The sequence below is a fragment of the Petaurus breviceps genome, unplaced genomic scaffold (assembly GCF_028583685.1).
Source record: "Petaurus breviceps papuanus isolate PSGF00001 unplaced genomic scaffold, PetGlider_PUasm1.0 688, whole genome shotgun sequence".
NCBI lineage: Eukaryota > Metazoa > Chordata > Mammalia > Diprotodontia > Petauridae > Petaurus > Petaurus breviceps.
The window spans coordinates 14,442,021-14,463,924 of NW_027186457.1; the positions used below are offsets into that span (position 1 = coordinate 14,442,021).

General features: G+C 39.1%; 1 protein-coding gene across 2 annotated transcripts in view; it reads right to left on the reverse strand.

Moving 5' to 3' along the window:
* Window positions 1-21,904, reverse strand: part of SLC9A9 (solute carrier family 9 member A9) — a 741,333-nt gene that overhangs the window by 230,588 nt on the left and 488,841 nt on the right. For both annotated transcript variants that reach the window (XM_069104699.1, XM_069104698.1), the window contains exon 12: window positions 21,744-21,897. In XM_069104699.1, the coding sequence (XP_068960800.1) occupies window positions 21,744-21,897 (154 nt within the window). The remainder of the gene's footprint in view (window positions 1-21,743; window positions 21,898-21,904) is intronic.

Sequence of the window (21,904 nt, forward strand, 5' to 3'; positions counted from 1 at the left end):
TCTCTCTCTCTCTCTCTCTCTCTCTCTCTCTCTCTCCCTCTCCCTCTGTGTCTATCTCTGTCTCTGACTCTTTCCTTTTCCTCTTTCCTTCTTTCTCTCCCCTCTTCTTTCTCTCCTTTTCCCTCTTCTTCCCTCCTTTCTCCCCCCATCCCAGTCCCTGAATACCTTGGGGAGGTCATCTACCATTTCCCCCTCTTTCACTTCAGAAGGAAGTGACAAGTTATAAGGTTACCTAGTTATAAGAGCAAGAGACAGTTATAAGGTTACCTAGTTCTCTCTTCTTAGTCAACCTCATAACAGAGATAACGGTGGAAGGAATGTTGGATTTGAAGTCAGGGGACCTGAATTAAAATTCTGTTTCTGCTTTGTACTGTGCGACTTTATTAAGTCAATTTACTTTCTCTGACTCAATTTCCTCAACTGTAAAATGAGGGGATTGGACTAGATGGGATCTGGGGTCCCTTCCCTCCTTAAGTCTATGATATAAGTCAAAGATATCTAAGAGTGGGCTAGGTCTGTTTTTCTTTATAATAGTTAGCATTTACATAATCCTTTAGGGTTTTCACAAAACTTTATATATATATATATATTTCAGTGGCTTCATTCGACAACTCGGTAGAGGAAGAGCTGTTATCATTCCCATTTTATGAAGAAGAAACTGAGGCTTTTCGAGATCAAGTGACCAGCCCAGAGTGACCTCCACCCAGAGGCCAGCACTTGTCACACCTTGGGAGCCCCTTCTCCTAGTGCTTTGTCTGACTCTCTGCCTTCCTTGTGTTGCTGGATTACAGGCTCATGAATTACAGAACGCTTGAGCTACCAGGGACCTTAGAGGTCACCTGGATGGATGGGTGGATGGAATAAGCATTTATTAAACACCTACTATGTACCAGGCACTATACTAAACAATTTAAAAATATCTCATTTATTCCTTACAACAAATCTGTGAATTAGTTACTATTCTTATCCCCACTTTACAGTTGAGGAAACTGAGTCAGATGGATAAATGACTTGCCCAGGATCACAGGGCTAGTAAGTATCAGAGGCTAGATTTGAATTCAGGTCTTCCTAAAATTCTGTCTTCTGTGCCACCTACTGACTTATCTAGTCCAACCATTTTGCAGATAAAGAAACTGAATGCTATAAAATTTAAGTGACTTCTTCAAGACCCATAGACAGAAGCATCAGGATTTGAACCCAGGAGAATTTTGATTCATGTTTTTAAAATTTGGCCCATTATTTGTTATCTCAGAGTTGACTATGAAAGGAGAGAGAAATAGTGAGACAGCAGAGCTGTGTGGCTCTGGGAAATCTAGTAGCCCTGGGGATTTTTAATTTAATTCACTTCATAGGCTGGAGTAGCATAATGGAAAGGGTGTTGGATTTCTAGTCCAAATTTGTAGTCCAGAGGGCCTGGGTTAGAATCCTGAACTTCATCAATAACTTTTTGGATGACTGTGGGCAAGTCACTTTCTCCCTCAAGCCCTCAATTTTCTCATCTGTAAAATAAAGGGTTTAGATGAGAAGATCTTTAAGTGTATGATCCAATTCAACAAACATTTATGAAGCAGTTGCTTATCATACAACCCTTTTCCTGTGTGTTCTCTTGAATAGCCTGTACATGCCGAGTGGTATTGCAAGCTACCTGATGTCTGAGTTACAGGGAATTCTAAAGGGTTTGAGCAACAAGGGATTGGTATTGCAACACTAGGAAAAGGGATGCCCCTGGTAGCAGTATCTGAAGTCCTTCCCTATTCACTCAGAATTCTAGAACGTCAGGGGTACAATCTCATCTCAGTTAGCAGGCTAGATGTTATCTCAGTTTTCAAACTCTGGCCAGTGGATGTTATTTGATCCAACATGTCTTTATCCCCATTCCTGAGCCTGGTCTTTATGTGCATGGTACCACCCACTATGAGGTCTCTTTAAAAAAAAAATGACCCGTTCCTGCTTGAAACATCTATCCTGGAGGTGTCCATCCCATCAGCTTCCTGTTTCCTGGCCTTGCTAAACCCATCTCATTTGCAGAACTTCTAAAACAGCCTCAATCTGGACACAGTCAATAATAGACACTTTTCCTTGATCTTAGCCAATGGAACCCCTCTGAAGCTGAGGGCATTAAGTCCCTTCTCATTGCCCTCCTCTAACTTTCCTGGTTAGTACCTTTTAAATTCCAGATTTCAAAATAATACAATATGCTTCATAGTACACCCTAATCAGAGAAAGGTTGCATCATTTCAGGAGTCAAAATGCCGAATGGCTACTTAGATTTTAATGAATAGAATTCATGCTCTATTCATCAAGTCTGATTTTACTATAAACTTATTCTCAAAATGTCTATAAAAGCAATGATAGCTCAAGTTACCACTTAATCCAATGAGCAACTGAGTTCCAAGAATCCTAGCCAGGAAATAAATTCCACAGAAACAGTTCTTAGTCTGAGTCATGTGTCCATAGTCACACATCCTCCTAACACATTCCTTGGCCCAACAAAGTAGGAAATGACTTAGGGTTTAGAGCTTCCTGACTAGAAGTAGGTGGTATAATGACTTTTTTTTTTTAAAGCAAAGTGGTTTTTTTTTATGTATTTAGTGTTGATAGGGTCAAAACAATAGGTGAGGTTTCATAAAAGGGTGTTTGCTATGCCTAGATGTTTTAGCGATTTCCTGAAAACACTTTGGAACCAGCTCTAGCAGCTCTGAGGGCATTTTTGAATAAAATGGGAAGTAAGGTTCAACATCCCTTCCTCAAGGCACTTACGTGTCAAAGCTGCCAGATACGAAGGGTTTTCCTTGGGTAAACAGGGCCACATGTGGGGCCGCCAATTGTAAGCTGAGGTCCCAGTCTTCTACTTGCACTGGCCAAAGCTATCAGTGAAATCAGCCTGTTTCCTTAGTTAGGATACAATTGCATAACAATTTATATAACCTTTTCAAAAGAGGCTGTCTTCCATGCCTGGAGTGCTCTTCCTCCTAACTTCAGTCTCTTGGAAAACTCTACCTCCTTTCAAGGCTCAGCCCAAGCACAGCCATCCATAGAAGATCTTTACTGAGTCCACAGCCCACTCAAGTCCTTTCCCACCCACACTCTGGAAATTACTTAGAATTTACTCTGTGTATATTTTGGATTTATTTGTGTACATCATGTCCTTCCCTGCCCTCCCTTGTCCTCAGGAGAAGATAAGATTCTGGAGAAGTCAGAGACTGTTTTACTTCTGACATACAGAATCTTGAACATGGTAGTTGCTTAGTAAGAGTTTGTTGAATTTAATTGAATCAAGGATCTTGAATCTCATTACAAAAAAAATGGGCAGGTAGGGGTGAAGAGGGACTCACTACTATTTTGTTACTAGAGATACTGAGGCCCCAAAGGATGCAGCAGTTTGCCTAATATCAGTCAACCAATCAGATACAAAAGTCAAATCTCCTATCTGAGGATTCTTCAGAGTTTCAACTCTGACCTACTTGTAAAATGAGCTGAAATGCTCTACATCTGGCAGAGAATATTAGATCTAAGAGATCCTCAAATCTAACCTCATTTTACAGATAAGGAAACTGAAACCTAGAGAGGGTGAATGACTTATCTAAGGTCATACATATACCTTGTTACTGGAAGACCCTGGCTCAGAATAGAGGTCTTCCAACTTCTTTTCGTTTACCTTTCCTCTGTACGATGGGACAAATCAATCAGTTCCCTCCTCATACCCAATCAGAGGTCTCCAAGGAAATGGCACGTTTGGGGAATTTCGTAGAAGGGAGGTTAGTTGAAATCTAAAACCTTTGATTCTAAATTGTGGTATCATTCAGTAAAATAGCAAGCATTAGTTAAGAACTTACTACATGGCAGTCACTATAAGAAAGGCTAAATACAGGGCCCCTGGCCTCAAGGAGCTTCTGTCCTAATGGAAGAGACAACCTGCAAAAAACTAGCTACCTACAAGATGTTTTTGACAAAATATGTCAAAGGTAGTTTCAGAGAGGAAAGTCCTCTAGGGGTGGGGTGGTCAGAGGGAGGGAGACTGGAAAGGGCTTCCTACAGAAGGTGAGATTTGAAGAAGTCTAGGAAAATAAAAAAATAGAAGTGAGAGGGACAGAACACTCTGGATAACAATTAACGTAAGGGCATGGATGGGGTTGGTGGAGTGCTATGTGTGTCAGAAGAAGCATCTGGATCACAGAAGGTGCAGAGGGCAGTGTAATAATAATGTAATAATAATAAGTGTAATAAGAAATACAAAGACAGGGAGAACTCAGGCTATGATGAGCTTTAAATGTCATAGGATTGTGTAATAGAAAGAGATTTCCTGAACTATATCTCCTGTATTCTCCAAAAGGCATTGCTTTGGATGTATTATTTCCCTTTCTCAAATTACTGGTTAAGTGTCCACCATAGTTTGGTTTTGGAAGAGACCATCTAGTCCAGGGGTAGGGAATCTGTGGCCTTGAGGCCACATGTGGCCCTCAAGGTCCTCAAGTGTGGCCCTTTGGCCAGTTTGGATTCAGTCAAAGGGCTGGTACTTGAGGCCCCACCACCGATCTAGTCCAACCCACTTATTTATAGATAAGGAAACTGAAGGTTACAAGGTCACCGAGGTGGTAAGCCTCAGAGGCTAAATTTGGACACACATCCTTTGATTCCAGAGTCAGACCCCTGGACCACACTGCTGATGCTTGCTCAGAAAAGACCATTCTGTCTATCTTCTTGGATACTCAGACTCCTTTCCTCCTTTGGGGGCTTCGGTTTTTTTGTTGTTTGAACCTGCGAGGCACAGGGACGTGCCTTGGAAATTTATCTTCTGGCAATCAGTTCCTTTTCTTCCATTCTGCTGGTGGTGTGTTAATGGTAGAGACATCACTGCTCCACTTGGAAGTCCTCATGATTAAACAGATGTGGTCACTGGATAAGGTGCTGAGAACATGCGTGTCAAGAACCGTGGGGCACAGAAATTACAATTCTAGCCCAATGAGAAATTAATTGAAAAGAGGAAGAAAATGGCTTAGGTGTTCATTTTGCTTTGATCTCCCATTGAGCTACCTGGGGGGGACGATCTGGCTTAGGGTATGAAAAAGAAAAAATTCCTTTGACAAATGTTTGGGCTGAGGATGGAGGAGAGAAAGGGGAAAATGTCAGAGAAAAGCAGAAAACTAATTCATAGCACCATAGAGTTTTTATAGGATATGTTTTCTTAAGAACTTTTTGTTTCTTTTGTGTTTGTCAGGAAAATCCTCTTTTGACTAGGCCACTTACTGAAAGTCACATTTGAAAAAAGGAAACATGGTGATTTTGGTTTCAAAATAATCCTAATACAAATGAAATATCTCATATTAGTTTGGTACTATAAGGTTTGCAAATCATTTTATGTTTTAATTACCCTGGGAAATGGGTAGGTGAGTTATATGCATTTTACAAGTTAGTTTACAAATTAGGGCACTAAGAGATTGAGTCTACCCTGAGGTCACACAATTAAGATGCTTCTAAGGTGGGATTCCAACCCAGGTCTTCTTGACCCCAAGTTCACAATTTATATGCTGTTCCAGACTGCCTGGTATGTCAGGGATGGCATGAGAGTGGGAGGGGACCAGGAGATCTTGGACTATGCCAGCTGACTGGCTGTCTCAGAAGCCCTTTTTGCTACAGCTTCTCTTCCATGTTGAAGTGGGGGTTAAATTGGTGTTTCCTCAGTCAGGCTTTTGGGTCGTCAACTTCATGAGTAGATCTAGCTTCATTACTAGCCAATTAATTCCAAATTGCAAATCTCTCATGATGGGAAGAGAAGGCAGAGAGAGAGACAGACAGACAGAGAGACAGACAGACAGAGATAGAGACAGAGAGAGAGAGAGAGAGAGACAGAGAGAGAGAGAGAGAGAGAGAGAGAGAGAGAGAGAGGAACTCCCAGAGGATTGGGACCATATTTTTGTATTCCTGGCACTTAACACTGTGATCCTAGCACATAGTAGGTGCTTGTTGATGGACTAAATAACTCATTTATTTTGCCTAACGGACAGTAGGTACTTGAAAACCTGCTGCTGCTATTTTTTTCCTCTAACCTCTTCAATGATATCACTGTGATACAGTTCTCATTCTATTTGTCCTTCCCCTCTCCTTCATCATTGGGTGTGGGGCTTTGGGTCTGGTTTCAGGAGAAAGAAAGTGCAACAAGAAGTTGCAAGAGACTTTACCTGCTAATGTTTGGGTGAAAACCATGCCTACTCATTGTTTGTGCTTGGGAGTCTCCAAAGGGGATGTTAACATCTTAAGTTTTTTTTTTAAGTTTCAAAAAAGGTTCTAGAAAGTTTTTGAAACTTTTTTGTGAACAAAATAATAATATTTATATAAGCTATGACTGGAGATTGCATAGTTAAGAGACCAAAAAAACAAACAAACAAATCATTGACTCTGAAATAAGAGGACTAGGTTCAAATCTTACCTCTGATGCTCACTTAGTAATAGTTAACATATATAATGTTTAAGGTTTGCCAAACAATTTGCATTTTTTATTATGTCTTCAAAATATGAGGTAGATGCTATTATTATCTCCATTCTATAGATGTGGAAACTGAGGTTGAGACAGGTTAAATGACTTGCCCAGGGTCACACAGCTAGTAAATATCTGAGATAGATTTGAACTCCTGTCTTCCTAAGTCCAGCACTTTGTATGTTAAACAGCCTAGCTGCTTGAACCTTAGTTTCTTCACCTGAAAAAAGTTGGATTAAATGGCCTATGAGGCAGTTTACAGCCCTAAGTGTATAATAATATGACTGTTTCTATGATCACAAATATAACAGTGTCTAGAAGGACAACAGATGATGTAACAGAAGCAGGCAATTTTTTCCTGTACAAGTGTTGTCTGGAGTATCTTTGGTCAATGTTCCTATGCCATGATATATTTAAACTGGGCTAGTCCAATTAATAAATGTCTGAATTGATAGGCCATCTTTCTTTCAAAGAGCATTCTGAACAAAGTTTTAAGCAAAAAAAAGTAAAGTGAAATGTTATTTTATAAAATTAGGATACACTATTTCTTTCCATCATGTTTTATTTCATGATCCATTTTTGATGCTCTGATCTGGTCTGGATATATGAAGTTTTGAAATAGGCCAAATTATCTACCTAAAAAGTTCACTGGGCAAAGATCAGTACTGTGTAGAGGGAAGAGGAAGAGGCCTGAGTGTGCATCTGGAATGTGCCACTTGTCCAAACAGCTGCAGCTCCCTCAAAGAGGGGGTTCACAGCATTGCGTTGTGTTGTATGTCAGCAGGGTGAATCAGGGAGATCGGAGAGAAAGCATTGACTTTCTTCACCCTCACTTAAAAGCACACAGATATTCCCAGAAACCTGAGTACCATGCATCTCAGGAGCCTCCTTGTGACTGCTTTACACCCCCTTTCCTGGCCTGTCTTGTTTCCTCTCTTAGTGATGTAACGTGTCAGAAACAGTACTTGTACCCAGGTCGGCCTGGCCCCAGATCAGCGCTGTCTCCACTACACACTACATCTCAGGTTTTTTGGAATGGGGGAGGAAATAAGCATTTATTAAATGTCTACTATGTTTCAAGCACTGTGCTAAATGCTTTACAGATATTTTTCTCACTTGATAATATTTGAAACATAATATTTGTTAGGATATTCTCTGAATAAGAAAAAAGATGTACTTATTCTGAGAGTTATGAAAAATAAGTAAGAAATACATTTCAGGTATCAAGATCCAAGAGATTTTATTCCTTCCCCCAGTCCTCCACTTCTTTCTCAAGGACATAAGTTAATTTGACAAGATAATAGATATGTGAAAATTCCTTATTCCGACAATTGAAATAGATATGTGTGTCTCCTTTGTAGACAGTCATATCTCCCAATTAATATTGTTAATCAGTTTTATGAAAACATGATTTAAACCCTGATGACATTTTGGCATGGCTGTTAGTGCCATGATGGAAATGGTTATTAACGATGAAGTTACAGTATAACTTTGTAACTTTATCGCTATAATATATTAGCGACAGTGTTACGAAGTAGTATTTCATGAGGTGCCCTTAGGTGGATTACACTATTCCTTACATAGGTTATGTAAACACTCATAAATGTGCAAATATGAAAAACATTCACGTGCTTTACTTGGCACGTAACTATTATGACTCCTATTAAAAAGGCATAAAACTTGTGAAAACCAAAATAAAACAATGATAGATTTGGTTTCGAATCTAATTATATTTCTTTTTTGGCTGCTTTAAATGGCATATACTCATTGTAGGGTATGCTATAGATCATCTTTGTTACTCGTCTTGGGAACAGAAGCTCTATTTAATTTTGATTTTGACTAGGATTTTATCCTATTAATAAATACCAGAATGCTCCTACTAACACAGATGATGCATTCCAGGGACACATTTTGTTGTAAGAAACTTTTTTTTTATAACTAGAAGTAGAGATAGTCTAGGAGAGCTAGGGATGCATTCCAGGGTATAAATACAGAGATTTGGGGCAGATGGGTACAGTATGAAAATATGAACTACCATCCAAAATACTGCCAACACTAAGCAAAGCATTTATACTGAGGTATCAAGAGTTAATCAGCAAGTGCAAATGACTGGATAGGGCCCTTCTGTCTTGAGAAGGGAGAGGAGTATTTTGAAGAGAAAAAGGAGTTGCTACAGTATAGACTGGGGAAAGAAAGGGATGTGTGTGTATCTGTGTGTATATGCATACACATATATACATAGATATACATGTATATGTATTTGTATAGATATATGCATATACATTAGATCTATGTATCTATACCATCTATCTCTGTCTCTCTCTAATCTGAGTAGAGCTATACATTTCTTTACTGGGGCAAAAACACAGTCCAATCAGGGTGGATTAAAGTGGGGTAGGACAGGCAATGGTAGCACAAAAGCTCATCCAGCTAAGGATGCAGTTGTTCTGAGACAATGCTGTTATTCTGAGATCAGTGCTGGATTGAATGCTGCTTGTCAGATATGGGTATTGGACCTAGCCAACTCCCAGAAAAGCTGGTACTTTTGGTAGCCCAAAACTCGCACAGGAGCTAGGGGAAAGATGGGCCTCAGGAGAGGGGTGCCACATTGATGGGACTCTGGATGTACCATGTGGAGAAAGTACTGCTCCCAAATATCTGCACCCTGGGCCAAAGCACCAGTCACTCTATGTTAGTTATGGCTGTACCTCTAAGGAGTCTCTCCCATACATTTAAGATAATGCATTTTTTAAAGTTGGAAGAGACCTTTAAGAGCATATACAGAAGAGAAAGAAATCGTTGACTGTGGGCAGATATAGGGAAAGAAATCCATAAATGATTTATTTTAGAGAAAAAAAAATGTATCCACTACAGGGTCAAAGTTACTCTTTAAGTTCATTTATTCAGGAAGGGCTTATTAAAAGCATTTAACAGGTACTATGCTCAATGCTTGGTATACAAATACATAAGTGAACCAGGTCCTTCCCTCAAGGAACTTTCTGGGGAAAACAATATTCACATAGATAAATAAATCATACATACATACATACATACATATATGCATACACAAATACAAACATGCCTACCCACCCCCACCCCCCACATATATATATATACACACATACATACAAATACATATACATACATACATACATACATATATACACACACATAGATAGATTGACAGACTTTCTTCTGGAGAAAAATAACATCCACACAGATATGTAAATTATATTTATATATATAATTTACTTTTTAATAGTATTATACTTATATGTTTATACTAATATATACACAAATAAATTATATTAATATATTTAATTTGTACATACTAATATAACTAAAACATTATATTACTATAATTATACTAAGTAAATTATACTTAGCAATATAATTATACTCATATGATCATATATAAATAATTTATGTATATGCATATATACATACATATACACACATATAATTTACTTATATACATGACAAGCTGCTATAAAAGAGCTTCCATAAATATTTTTGTACATATGGGTCTTTTCCCCACTTTTGTGATCTCTTTGGGATACAGTCCTAGAAGTGGTATTGCTGGGTCAAAGCATATGCACAATTTTATAGCTCTATGGACATAATTTCAAATTGTTCTACAGAATGGTTGGATCAGTTCACAACTCCACCAACAAATATTGTTTTCCTTAGAAGAATGTAAGTACACACACATCTATCTATACATACATATGCTATAGTCCAGTTGTTTCAGTCCTGTCTGACTCTTTGTGACTCCATTTGGGATTTTCTTGGCAAAGATACTGGAGTGGTTTGTCATTTCCTTTTCTAGCTCATTTTACAGAAGTAGAAACTGAGACAAAGAGGGTTAAGTGACTTGCTCAGGGTCATGCAGTAAGTATACACACATATTTATGCACACACACTGAGTAAGTAGGTGGGGCATTAAGAGGAGGCAGAAGTGAAGAGGGAAGACATTTTATACTTGAGATATGAAACACAGGTCATACAAAGACATGGAGATATGGAGTGTCTTATATAGGAAATAATAAATGAGCAAGTTTGGTTGGAAGGCAGAGTAAATCTGGGAAACTAATATGTAATCAGCTTAGAAGGTAGGGTGGAGACAAGCCGTGAAAGTCTTTAAATACCACAGAAGTTTTTGTATTTTATCCCAGAGATAATAGGTCCCTCAATTTCTATTAGAGTTAGTGGGAATTTGCCACACTTCTAGACTATAAAACTGGAAGGAATCTCAGAGTTCATCTAGTGCATCTCTCTCATTTCACAGATTAGAAAAGTGAGGCCCAGAGGTGAAGTGATTTGTCCAAGGTAGGTCACACAAGTCATACGTGGTGGAGACAGGAAGCTGGCCAACATCTACGAATCTCTAATCTGGTTCTCTTTCCGTTCCTCCAAGCACCTGCCTAAGGGAGCACGGGAACCAGGGTAGATCTGTTTATAGGTAGGAGGGACATTTGATAGAAGCCACATGGACCACTCCCCTCATTTTATAGGTTAAATCCAGAGAAGTTAAAGGACTTCAGTCCAGGTCACACATGAATAGTAGAGATGAATTAAGAATTTAAAGCCGGAACTCCAATTTCAAGTTTGTTTTTATAATCCCATAATGCTTTTTGGGTTTACAGATAAATTGACAGATGCTAAATTTTGGGTACTTATGCCCGTCTTAGTAGGGCTATTCCCAAAGAGCTATGCATTCACATTAACACAGTTTTACATGATTTGTAAAGATTTTTCTTAAAGAAAAAACCAAAACAAAACAAAAACCTGACTTCCTTATACAGAAGCTTCAATCCCAGATTAAGATAGTACAAAGTTTATTGGCAAACTAACTGATGGTTAAGAAGAGAAGTGTTTGAGGGGCAAATTTGGAAGTCAAGCAAGTAATCTGGCTGAACACAATTTCCTCCGTGATGAATATGCTTTCCTGTGCACTGGGCCTGGTTTTAACTGTTCTGGAGTTTTCATCTGGGCCTGAAATGGACAAGCTGCCAATCTCTATTATGTACATATGACCTCTTCAAAGGAAGACCAGCACCTCTGGCTAGCCAAGACACAGACATCCTTTTTGGTGGGACAAGTGACTCATTATGGAAACACTGGTATCTCAGAAGCATCCCCTTGGTTCTTAATGGACAGTGTTAATTAGCTCTGTAGGATACACTCCTGGTTAGTATCCAGGTTAATGAATTAGCTGGCATTGAGCTTTGCTTCAGTAGTCTCTGGAGGACCTGTGTTTTCAGGTCTGTTTGCCCAGGTGTATAATAGTTTTATAGATAATCCTGTTTACTGGATATCATCTCAGTGGGACATAGCCTGACACTTTTGATCTCTTTTGTTTCTTGGATAACAGCAGAGCAAATCCTCGGAGACAGGGGGGTTGGGTTTTCCTCACTCCAGAGTACTAATGAGTTCAGCAGGAGAATGTAGCATCCAGAGGAAATCCTGATTCTAATCAAGGAGCTATTATGTTTGCTTTTACATGAAAACCTCCCAACTAATGTTGGAGATCGCCTTGATATTTCCTCAGAAACTTGGGAAGTGAAGGTTTATATTTTAATTCAATTCTGCATTCTTTTTAAAGTTGAAATAAAAAAAAGTCATTAGTGGATTCTTCCCACTCCACCCAACAATATCAGTTTGTATTTGATTGGTATTTGTATTGTATTGACTTGATGTACATGCTGTCTACCCCTTCCTGAGCAAAATTAAGCTCCCTGAGGGCAGACACAATTTTGTTTTTGTCTTTGTATTCTTGGAACCCATTATGGTGCTTTGCACACACTAGGCATTGAATAAATGTTTGCTGAGATGTTGAAAAAGAAAAACAAGATAAATCTTTTAAATAACTGAATAGTACAAATCAACCAGAGAAAGCTGTTTCTCACTTTGAAATATTTCTGAGTTTCTTCTGGTATAGGAATGGCTATTTTAAATAATGAAAATGCCAATTAACTTTTATATTACCTTCAATTTTTGATGCACACCACATGTTTTGTAGAATAGTACAGTAGCTGTTTGAACATATTTCATAGAGGTAAAGAACAATTCAAGAGTGTTCCTAAGAGTTTAAGAGAAAATTAGAAGAATGGCTCATGGTTTTCCTACTATCTGGAATGTCTTCCCCTTGCTTGATGAAATCCTCCCCATTGTCCAAGGCCCATATCAAATGCTACCTCCTCCATAAAGCCCTCCCTGATTCTCACAAGCTGGAAGTCATTTCTTCATTCTCTATGTTCTCATCAACACTTTGCTTATATTACTTATTTGACATTTATCACATTTTTTACCTTAGAGTAGTTGAAAGGATGTTAGATTTAGAGTCAGGGAAGGCCTAGGTTTGAATCTGCCTCTGATACTTAGCAGTTCTGTGATCATGGGTGATTGCAACCTCTCTGAATCTCAGTTTCTTCATCTGTAAAATGGGGATGATTTTTGAAGTACCCTTTCATGGGTCTCTTGAGAGGATCAGATAAGATAATGCACATAGAAGACTGAAAACTGTGAAGCCCAGTTTTTATGTTATGACTCGTCTCAGTTTCCCTATTAGAGTACAGATCCCTTGAGGATGTTTGTCATTGTATTATCCAGAAATGAGTACCATATAGTGGATAATTTAGAAATATTTGTAAAATTGAAAAAGTGGTGGGGGGAGGGGGGAAAGGAGCTCATATTTACAAAGAGTTTTAGGGTTTGAATTATTTTTTAAATCACAACATTTTTGCGAGCTGTGTTCTATTATTATTGTTGTTATTTTATTATTAGTATTATCATTCCCATTATACAGATGAGAAAAATCAGAGAGGTGAAATAACCCATGTAGGATCACATAGTTAATAAAATGTAAGAGTTGGAACTTGAATCCAGATGGTTTGACTCTAAGACTGGTGAATTTTTCCCTATACTCTGTTGTTTCTTGGGGATGCAAAAGCTGTAAGTAAACCACACATGGAGACTATGATGTGTAGGTTTATTCAGTAACATATTTGTATTCTGGGCTTCATTTCAGTCCCCTCTTCCCCCTTCCTCCCATCTCCAGCCTTCACATTTGTGTCTTTTTTATTAAAGCTTCGATTTACTTACATTCTGGTATTTTATGGAGAGAGTCTGACATGAAGGTTTGTTAATGAGATATCACTCTGTAAACAACCTAAGCTTGCTCTAAATATAGAAGAAATGATGGGAAACTGTGAATTAAAAAGCCATAATGGAACCGCTGCTTTATTTGGTAACATTATAAGCCATCATAGGGGAACCTGAGGAGATGATAAGGTGTCCAGTTGATCCAAGTTTATCACATTTATCAGTATAGATGTGTTCATACATGTTCATACTATCTCTCTCTCTCCCTCACTTTCTCTTATTCTCTCTCTCTCTTTTCTTCCCCACTTTCAGACACACAGTAATCTTTCTTTTGTCTACCTTCTTCCATCTACTTATAACCAAAATGTAAATATATTTACAATAAATCATAGGCATAGTAAACACTTTCAGAATTTGAAAAAAATGCTACATATTCAAGGATAATCTCTTTGTGTTAAATACAGTGCTGTATCTTTTTTATAGTAGCAAAGAGCTGCAAATTATCTGCCCATTGATTGGAGAATGGATAAGCAAATTGTGGTTATATAAACATAAACGCACATTGTATTGTAAGAAATGATACATAAGAAGAATACAGAAAAGTATGGAAAGACTTATATGAACTGATACAAGGTGAAGAAAGTAGAGCCAGAAGAACAACATAATCAATGATCACAACCACAAATGGAAAGAAGAAACGAAAGCAAAACTGAATGCAGTGTGATAATAATGGCCAAGCTTGGTTCTTGGGGGAAAAAAATTAAAAATTAACTTTCTTTTTTCTTTGCCTTAGGTGGGGGGACTATTGGTGTGGAATATCTCATATATAATGTTGGATTTGCTGAACTGATTTTTTTCCCTCTCTCACTATGTCTCTCTCTCTGCGTCTCTGTCTCTCTGTCTGTCTGTCTGTCTCTCTGTCTGTCTGTCTGTCTCTCTCACTATGTCTCTCTCTGTCTCTGTCTGTCTGTCTCTGTCTGTCTGTCTGTCTGTCTCTCTCTGTCTCTCTCTCACTATGTCTCTCTGTCTCTGTCTGTCTGTCTCTCTGTCTGTCTGTCTCTCTCTCTCACTATGTCTTTCTCTCTCAGTATCTCTCAGTATCTCTCTCTCTCTCTCTCTCTCTCTCTCTCTCTCTCTCTCTCTCTCTCTCTCTCTCTCTCTCTCTCTCTCTCTCTCCCCTTCTCTCCCTGTCTTCCTCCCTCTGTCTCTCTCCTGTTTGTTATAAAGGATGGCTCTTCTGGTGGGAGAGGAGGAATATTCAAAAATAAAAGTGATGTCAAAATAAAAGATATCAATAAAAATATAAAAGAAACAAATACATTGTGGTAAAATTCAGTGTTTGAATCAATTTCAATTTAAGATTTTTTTCAGTGACAGCAACTTAATGATGGTATTATCTGTTAAGTTATAGGCATTTTCATTTCCCTGGAAGGGGGATTCAATATTTTTATGGCATGCATGTCAATTGTGGTCTTGTGGATTGTGCCTTTTCCACCTCTTCCTTTTCCATGCATGAGTCCATCCACTGCACATAAAGTTTTCCAGAAGAGAACGCCTGGATGCATTGCTATTTTACTAACAGCGCACATGGGACCAATACTCGATCGTGTAATGCAGTTTGTGCAGTCATCCAGAGGAGAATATAGGTAAACAACCAGTGTGGAAGCAATCGCAGGTCACATTCATGTGCATGGAAAATAATTCAAATACCACTGGAAGCTTTCTGTACCCCTGTGTGGCCAGAGTCCCACCATCCCTGTTCTGCAGTCTTCACAGCACTCCCTGACTTTAAAAAGCACAGTTATGTCCCTCCCTCCTACAAAGTTGTGAGCAGCAGGCTTGGGCCTGCCTTAAATTAATGACCACTTGATAACATTTATGGGGAAGCCTTCTCCCATTGAAAGTGGGAGTCTCTGCTTGGGTTTCCTCCTGGTCCACAGGATAGAAAGTCATTACAGAGAGTGCTTAACCAAATCCATTTGTATTCACAGTGGGTTGGGTTGGAATGAAGGAGTGGGAAAGCAAACTGCTCACTTTCCTCATCACACAAGGCAGCTCCATTCTTTTTGAAAGAGCCATCCTTTATAACAAACAGGAGAGAGAGGGAGGGAGGAAGACAGGGAGAGAAGGGGAGAGAGGGAGAGAGAGAAAGAGAGACATAGTGAGAGAAAGAGAGAGAGAGAAAGAGAGACATAGTGAGAGAAAGAAAGAGAGAGAAAGAGAAAGAGAGATAGAGAGAGAGACATAGTGAGAGAAAGAAAGAGAAAGAGAGAGAGAAAGAGAGAGAGAGAGAGAGAGAGAGAGAGAGAGAGAGAGAGAGAGAGAGAGAGAGAGAGAGAGAGAGAGAGAGAGAGATAGTGAGAGAGGGAAAAAAGACAGTTCAGCAAATCCAACATTATATATGAGATATTCCACACCAATAAAATCTGGGTATGCCATGGGGTACAAAAGCCACCAAGAGTAGGGCCAAGAGGAAGCTAAAATGACCACCTTGTCCAAACCCTTCTCTACAGAGAAGGCAATGGAAGTTCAGGCACAGGAAGGGACTTGAACAGAGTCACTCAGAGTTTGAGGTCCCCTGATCATGGTGATTGCTTTGTTCTTTTTTTCTCACGATGATGCATTTGCCTCTAGCCTGTAACTAAAAGAAGCTATACTTTTTAAAAAGGAAAATACCACATTTTGAGAAGTGTGTTTCAGATATATGTTTCAATAACATCCCAAGAAAGAGTTATCCTGCTTACACATCTCTTCAAGAGTAGGGAATGGATTTTATAAAATCTACTGACAGATCTACTTAGCTCTGGAAAGTTAGCTGCATGCCCTAGTGTGGAGAGATGTACCGTCATCTCTGTGCTGACCCACTGACACAAGCAGGCATTCTAATTTTCTGTCTTTTTCTGCTTACTTATTCTGTTATCCACAGCAAAGTTCTGAGTCTCTTGCCACCTACTTACTCATCTCAAATACTAAGGCACTTCTGCAGCTTCTGAAGTAGGATAAATTATTTTCAAGTCAATAAAACTATGCCCTTGTCCGACTGGCACCTAGCACGGTGCTGGGGACAAAGTGGGCACTTAATAAAGACCCGATTGATTGATTGCTTGTACTAAGTGCTAAGGGCACAAAGATGATAAGACTAACACTCTCACACTCAATGAGCTTCTCATATATTCAACGGATGTCACTATACTGCAGGGAAGCATAAACCAAGAAAATATATGGCAGGATTGAAGGAGACATGCAGAAAGTAAGACAGTCAGTTACCGTAGAGGTGATGTTGCTTAGTGGATAGAGCTGGAGTTCAAGGCAAGAAGACCTGAGTTCAAATCCTGCCCCTGACACACACTGCTTATGGGACCCCTGAATAAGTCACTTAATCTCTTAGTGTTCTGGGTCACTCTAAGACTATAATTTGCAGATAGATGCCAACTTGCACTGGTGGAGAGTTTCCTCATCAGTGTACCAATGAAACCATGGGTCCGGTCCCTATCCACATCAAATGAGATAACATTTGGAAAGCACTTAGTACGGTGCCTGTCATGCAACAGGCTGTTGCCCCCCTCTGTCTATCTTCTTTATCCTCCTCGTCCCGTGCTGGTACTCTTCCCTCTCCCACCTTTCAGTTTCCTTTTGTGTATTGTTTTCTTCCACTAGACTGGAAGCTCCTTGAGGGCAGGGGTCATGTTTCTTTTTCATACTTGTATCCCCTGTGCTTAATTCAGTGCCTGGTACATAGTGGGTACTTAATAAATGGTTATTGTATCCTATTGCATCTATCAGGAGTTAAAAAAAAATCATTGCTAATCTGCATGGTGGGACATTTCCATATCACGTATTCCACCTATGATGGTCCAGATTGGAGGAAAAACCATTCTTGAATCCTTAGTACTATTGGGGACTTATGTGACTTATAATGTTGGGAACTAGCTAAGAGTTCAGAATGAAATCGGATCTTCTCTTCACTGATGGCATCGATGAGGGAACTGGGAACTGCCAAGACTTTTAGTTTCCTTTCTGATGGCCTCTTGTTTTTTATATTCCCCATAGCACCTGTTAGGCACTCAATAAATATTTTTTGAATGAAGGAATGAGTGAATTTTGGCAACTAGAAAGGAGCCTGAAGATCAAAAGAGATCCATTGAGATTAAAAAGGTTGTTTTAAGAAAGAAAAATGGGTATCTCTGGACGTTCCAGATTCTAAAGGTTAACTCCAGGATTCAGAAAAATTGGAAGAAAATCACGATGATAATCAATCTGCAAGCACCTTCAAGATAACAGGGGACACTGGTAAAAAGAGAATTTCTGTTGTAGGAATGGAATCTCTGCTTAAGGTAAAGTAGCAGTCCTTTGAAGTGGAAGGGAAGCTATATGTGTAGTCAGTTTTGACTACTGCAGTCTTTTCACTCTGTCCTACATGAGAGATCTTTCAATTAATTCATCAAAAATGACATCTAACGCTGGGAAGGTCAGTAACCTTGTTAGCCCTGAATGCTATGGGTGGGACTGAGTAGTGACAAGGGTAGCAGGTGGCAAGATTAAGGCAGAGGTGGAGGAGAAAGAAAAAAAGAGAAAAGAAAAAAGAGCCAGAAGGTCAAAGAAGAAAGAAGGTGGGAGTGAGAAAGGAAAGGGAGAGAGAAAGAGAAAAATAAAAATGGGTAGATAGGGTAGAGTGTGGCAGAGAGCAATCATCAATGCTTCCTACATCACAGTTGAAGTTACTATACCTTAACAGGCCTATTATTGAGTTAGACCACCAGTTCTCAAGCTCTTTGGTCTTAAGCCCCTTTAACACTTTTAAAAATTGAGGATCCCCTCTAAAATTTTTTGTTTGTGTTGATTTTATTTATTGATATTTACCATATTGGAAATCAAAATATCTTTGTTATTGTTATGAAAAATTATTGATGTTGGTTTTACCTATTGATATTGTATTGTTATGAAAAATTGTGGGCTCCCTGAAAAGGTCTTGGAGACCCTATATGGGTCCATGGACCTTGCTGATCTAGGTTACAGGGAATAAGGAAGAAGACGGGGATGAAAGGATTCATGGAAGGGAAGCTTCAGGGCTGTTGGGATGGCTGTAACTAAAGCATGGGTATACAACATTACTCTTAGCATCAGTAAGGAGGAATCCTGAACTTGGGGAGACTTAGGATGTTCATGAATGATTTTTTTCATGGCATATCCTCTCATGGAGCCCAGGGTCTACATCTTACTTACATTAGTATGCATCCCAGAACCCAGTACAGGTCCTTAGGCATACGTAATAGATACTTAATAATTGTTTATTGAATATTGAATTGGAAGGATCCTCATCAAGGTTGAAATTCCCATGTGTTGGAGCTTAAAAGGACCTCAGAGATCAGTTAGTCCAAACACTTAATTTTACAGATGAGAAAAGTGAGACTTAGTTGGGGGGGGGGGTGGCAATGAAGGGCTTGAGGTCCCATATTTAGTAAGTGGCAAAGCCAGGATTTGAACCCAGGTCCACTGACTTCAGATCCAATGTTCTACTTTATCATATGCATAGAAGATCACAAACCGGAGAGGAGAATAGCAAGTACCAAAGATTAACACATAGGGCCAAAGAAAATTATCTCAAGGCAAGTATTTTGTAACTGGGAATGCTAACAGGGATACATAACAGAGATTTTATAACAGGGAATGCTAACACTTGTACTTGTATACGTGGTACACATGTAAATGTAAAACAAAGCCTGTTTGCAGTAACATGCCTCTCCATGAATGTTCACAAGAGACTTAATGAAGGAAAGAAGTTTTCCTCAGCATTTAAGCCAGGGAAATGCATTTAGCCAGGCTACCATGTTCCCAATCAAGAACTATTGTAGGGGTGGCTAGGTGGCACAGTGAATAGAGCACTGGCCCTGGAGTGAGGAGGACCTGAGTTCAAACTCAGCCTCAGACATTTGACACACTTACTAGCTGTGTGACTTTGAGCAAGTCACTTAACCCTAATTGCCCTCCAAAAAGCAAAAAAGAAAGAAAGAAAGAACTATTGTATTTTGTTGTTGTTCAGTTATTTCAGCTGTGTCTGACTCTTCATGACCCCATTTGGGGTTTTCTTGGTAAAGATACTGGAGTGATTTGCCATTTCCTTCTCCAGCTCATTTTACAGATGAGGAAACTGAGGCAAAGAAGGCTAAGTGACTTGACCAGGGTCTGATGCAGGGTGCTATCCACTGTGCCAGCTAGATGCTCCAACATATTATGAGTGTGGAACATTATTTATATGGTCACACTTATTATGTGTTGGTTTATTTACTGAACTGATTTTTTCCCCTTTGAATTTTTTGGTTTTTTGTTTCAAGGAGAGCCATTGGTAAGAGGATTTGATGAATTTTGAAATGAAGATGATATAAACCAAAATATACTAATTAAAAAATAAAGGTAATGGGAAGGAAAAGATCTCCCAAGGCCCTAAGGTTCTACTGGTTTGGGATGTAGAAACTCTCTTTTCCTCAGGTCCTATGTCATCATAGGATGAGACTGAGAGGTTCTCAGGTAAAGAAATATAATATTCCTTTTGAAGCTGATTTCACAGTATTTGCCTTCCTGTTGTCTCTATTCTAACTAAATGAACCCAGATATTTATTTATCTCACTCCTATCTCTACACATTTGCATGGGCCATGTCCATGTCTGTTATCCTTTTCAGACTGCATCTCCTCCACATCTCCATATACTGAAATCCTACCCTACCTCAGTACCCAGGGCAGGTTTTGCCCCTTCCATGCTTCCCCTTGACTGATATGTGATCTTTCCTTTATCACATTTTTGTAAAGCACTTTGTCTGGATCTCTCCTCTGCCCCATTCTACCTTTTAGTAAAGATAGTGCATAGAGTATAAGTGTTCCCCTATTATAAAAGATTGTAAGTTTCTTGGGGTCAAGCACTGCTGCTTTTTAGTTTTGTAGCCCAGCTCTAAACACAAAACAAATGCTTAAAAATGTTGGTTGAAGTGATTTGTAGAGAGTGACTTTCGTCTGAAGTCATGGACAGAGTGGGTATCATCCTCTAAAAGGTAACCCCCACATCTTTCCTTTCCATTAGCAAGTGAGAAGCTTCAAACACACAAAGTGACATGTATTATCAGGCACAATCATGCTATCAGGAGGCTTTGTTTAACTTTTGTTGAGGCATATGCTTTGTAAGAGGCCGTGTTTGTTGGGAAGTGTATATTGTGTCAAAATAAAACATGTCAAATTGACAAAAGTGACAAGAACCAAAGGGTTAAAAATAGATGATGATCTCCTTTCACTGGGCACACAGAAAACTTACTTACTAAAAACAAGTCACTCAGTTCAATGAAACAGATAGCACAGTTTGCATTTCATTTAAACAAAAATTACTCGAGGATTTATTGGAGGGACTGGACAAAAATCCACATGCTCCATTTTTCCTGGAATGAAGATGCCTTATTTTTGCCATTGATCTTGCCTATGAATAACTGCCCACCAAGTCCAGGTGTTCTTAACTTTTTTGTGTCATGGAGAATTTTTTTTGTCTGGTAAAACCTATAAATCCCTTCTTAGATCAATGTTTTTAAAAATCTAAAATATACAGGATTATAAAGGAAAACAATTATATTGAAAGTTACCAATTTTTATTTAAAACCATTAACTTATGGATCCCAAGGACCTCTGGCCCAGTTACTAACAAGTCCATGTGACAGATCAGTCAATGAATCAATATCTATTGAACATCTACTACACATCCAGTATCATTTCTGGAATACATTATTTTTGCTCTAAAGAAATTTATGGTTAATGCTTAGGAAATTCAACCCCAGATTAATATCCAATTCTACTACATATTCTACTCTTTTTGTTCAGAGGTGGTACCTCACAATGTACCTCCCAAGTTGACAAAATGGTTTCATTCACAGATTGGAGAACTCCACTGCCCTCTACTCCCTGTCCCTCAGCCCAGGGTTGTCTGGGTCCTTAAAACAATGGACAAGTTGAGAAATCATGTCAGTTAGGTCTGAGGGTCCCATCTACCATTTCCCACTGTATAGAGAATTTTCCCTTGGGCCCAAGGCCCATTTAACTGGTATTATATTTTTTTCAATGTTCATGGTACCACCTCTTTCATGGTATAGGACAGAACAATATTTTCCTTTGTGCAGAGTTGACACTCACCTGATCTGAAGCCACGTCAGCATCGGTGTGGTTCCTCCCCCAAATACCCAGACCGTGAAGAACACTATGAGCAGAGTGGTTGTGAACATCATTTGTTTGGGCTCAGATCCCGTGTCCCGAATAGCTAAGGCAAATGCTATTGCTCCCCGTAGACCTTTAAA